Source organism: Dendroctonus ponderosae, unplaced genomic scaffold, assembly GCF_020466585.1.
Source record: "Dendroctonus ponderosae isolate FM_Combo_2020 unplaced genomic scaffold, Dpon_F_20191213v2 Dpon_F_20191213_1098, whole genome shotgun sequence".
Lineage (NCBI taxonomy): Eukaryota > Metazoa > Arthropoda > Insecta > Coleoptera > Curculionidae > Dendroctonus > Dendroctonus ponderosae.
In genome coordinates, this window is record NW_026017211.1 from 1 (window position 1) to 3,314 (window position 3,314).

At 44.3% G+C, this 3,314-nt stretch overlaps 1 protein-coding gene across 1 annotated transcript; it reads left to right on the forward strand.

Moving 5' to 3' along the window:
* Positions 1-363: 363 nt before the first annotated feature.
* Positions 364-2,467, forward strand: LOC109541036 (XK-related protein 4). The gene is made up of 4 exons (XM_019909711.2): positions 364-1,231; positions 1,290-1,445; positions 1,500-1,693; positions 1,749-2,467. The coding sequence occupies exons 1-4, from the start codon at positions 640-642 to the stop codon at positions 2,004-2,006; spliced, it is 1,200 nt and encodes a 399-aa protein (XP_019765270.1). The 5' UTR covers positions 364-639; the 3' UTR covers positions 2,007-2,467.
* The last annotated feature ends 847 nt before the right edge of the window (positions 2,468-3,314 follow it).

A 3,314-nucleotide genomic window follows, 5' to 3' on the forward strand; every position in this document is an offset into this window, starting at 1 on the left:
TTTGATAAACAATTCGTTATTATTGCGAAATAGGAGCACTATTTATCAATCTGTAATAAAAGACGCGAGGAAATGCTGTCTTTTTTAAGGACAAAAATTTTTGAGGCGAAATACCCAAAAAGAAGTTTGTAAAAAAACGAATCTGCCTCAACAATAGAGAACTTATCTACAAGTTAAAGATCAGTGCTGAAAGCGAAAGACAATTCGATACCAGCCTGCCAAAAAAGGGTTAGTCAACTTTGGAATGTTTAACTTTTGTTTTTAATTCAGAAAAAATAATTAATTAAGTCCACATTCTCTGTCATTGTCCGTTGATAGTCTTGTCTAATCAGTCTCATCCACTCTGGCAAGCACAGATCACAGAGTAACCTCTGTGATCTGTGCTGGCAACATTTTGACGTTTGCACGTCAGACAATGTGAGGTTACGGCAGTCCCATTGTTTTTTCTTTGGTTTTATAACAGATCTGCCCCCAAAACAAATTACCCCTAATTACTGCTGTCGCTGGCAGTTTCGCTCGAGAAAAGGATGCGTTGCCCGTCCGCAGTGATAAGCTTGACTGCCAGTTGTGGTGCATCGATCTAGTGTTGTGTCAGTGGAGGCCCCTTCCAATGCCCCGCATTGGCAAAAAGGGCGTCCGATGACTGTTTTGCACCAGAAAACGATGTGCAATGATATCGAAAAGGACGAGATCGACCGGCTGCGGTCGCAAGACCGCGCCACTATCTGCGACATTGTGGGCTTTGTCGTGTCCATTATCAGCCACTTAGCCGATGTGGTGACCGACTGCAACTTGGCCTACCAGTACTATTTGAACGACAACATCGGCTACTTCTTGGCCACTCTGGGCTTCATCCTAATCCCGGCTGTAATCAACACGGGCTTCAGCCTGCGAATGTACGTGCTGGACCCGGATAATAACCATCGCAGCAAAACGCTGACCAAGAGATTCACCAAGAGGCGCGTGCTGTGCGTGATGGTGCTGGTCTTCCAACTGGCCCCAGTCCTCAGGTACTTCGACGCCTTGCAGTACGCCATCAAGTCGAAAAAGGCTGAACAATCGGGCGACCAGGAGAACCAGAGGAAGTACTACGAGCTGATGGTAAAGGAGGACTCGGACGTGGCGCTTCTTCGGGTGCTTGAGTGCTTCTTGGAGGCGGCGCCCCAACAGATCCTGCAGCTGACCATCATTTTTTACACTCATGGAAAGGACATCAACAACACCCTCACATGTAAGTTGCCATAGAAGAAACTGCCATGGAAAACACTGACTGTCTGAGTTTTATGCAGTTGTCCACCAGCTGTTCTCCATTGGGACTTCCTTTGTCAGCATGGCCTGGTCGATGGCTTCCTATCAGCGCTTGCTGCGCGTCTCGCTGAAGACGAAGCACAACATTTCCTGGCCCGCCACGATAGTTCAATTCATGTGGCACTTTCTAGTCACCGGTAGGAGGATGAAAATGTCCAAAACGCCCTCATTAATCCTTTGGCTTGTGGTAGTTTCCAGGATTCTGTGCATCAGCGTCATTGCCTCCATCTACCCAGTGCACACGATCCTGGTTCTTGTCTTCCATTGGTTCGTTATGACGATCTGGCTCTCTGCCACCAGCTCCGAGAACAACTTCTGTGATCACAACAAACTCTACGACTTCTTGTTTTACTCGATATTCGGCGCCGTCTACATCTTCACTCAGGTTAATTGAATTATTTGGCAAGGCTTCTCTTCGGCTAAGCCGAGTTCTTCTTCAGGTGGTGTTGGTGGAGGGCCCCACTTTCCTCAAGTACCTCATCTTCTACGGCATGCTCTTCGGGGAAAACACCCTGGCCAATGTGCTGTGGATTTGGAGCGCCGGCGACGCCCTCCAAGGCACTCTCTACTACCGCCCCATCATCTACCTGAACATCATCCCCTTCGTGGTCGGGATTATTTTCATGCTGCTCTACTACAAGGTGTTCCATCCAAGCACCGGCTACAACAGGCAAAGGGTGGCGGCCAGCAGCAGTTAACACCACGTTAACACTAATCAGTTGGCGTCGCCGCCAACACAAACCCGCGAATTTTTCATGCTCAATCAAATTGAATTAGAGAAGCCGCTGGCGGACTTACATTTTCATTTCGTCAACTCTTGCGCTTATTTCAACGATTGCGATATTTATTATCAACGCTCGCCCCACACGATATCGATTAATATTTATTTGTGTAGGTTTAGGAGTGTATCTTTGGCTGTTGTGATATTTTTAGTCTAATTTATCCAGTGTTCTTCAGATAGATAGATAGAGAATTAAGGCGATTGGGGGCCTTCGAAGCAGAAGCGAAACGCAGTGTGTTCAAAACGCTTCCCGGTTATTCGATAGTTAAATATATACAATATATTTTATATAAGAACAAAGATCTACAACATTTTATCGATGCGCATTGTCGTCTGTATAACAAGTTTTTTGGATTTTTCAATAAATACCAATCAGTTCGGCAACGTTTCCTTTCCCAATCCAACAGGGAAAAGCTTCTGCAAAATGTCCAGTCCACAAATGCCACAAAATATCCCCTAGGGGGTGTGTTCTGTGGTCTTTACAGAGTTAATTCGCAACCGATCGTGGCGCTGCGAAACGTCGAGTGACAGTTGAGACTTGTCAGACTTGTTCATTTATTGGAGTTGATGATTTTATAATATAAAACAATGCATACACACTTCACTTTGTTTCTATTTCTTTAAAAGCTTGCAAAATTTGATTAGAGCTTAAAGATTATACTGCAGAGTCACTCTCCAGACATTCCAAGTTCGCGCAGGACATGCTGCGCATGGGGTACTTCATAATCTCAGCATGCAGAGCTCATTCCTTGTCTTTATTGACATTGACACTTCTCTTTATCTATGGTTCATTCGCTTGGCGTGTTGAATGTGCGTTCCTGCCAGGACGGTATTCAGAAGAATTAGGCTGGCTTTTATTGGACACTAACTTTTAGTCCTATATGAATAAATGAAAATTAAAACACAGCGAGCATTGCAAAAGCAGCTTGTGTGAGCAATAAAATATTAATTGCTAAGAATATATTTTCTGGCTTGTCAGCAGTTGAATTTTGTTAGTAAATTAAGCAAGGAGTTTTATTGCCTTTTAAGGGCAGTTGTTTAAGCCCGTCAAAACCGTCAGGTCAGTCAGCTGAAAACAACCAGTTTGGTGTCTAATTTTGTTGTTACCAGTTAAACTTTGTTATATTTGAATAAATATTTAAAAAAACAAGGTGTAGGCCATTGATCGTTAACTCGTGTGCTAATCAGCTGGTGCAATGTGCCTGTATTTCTCTACTACACCGCA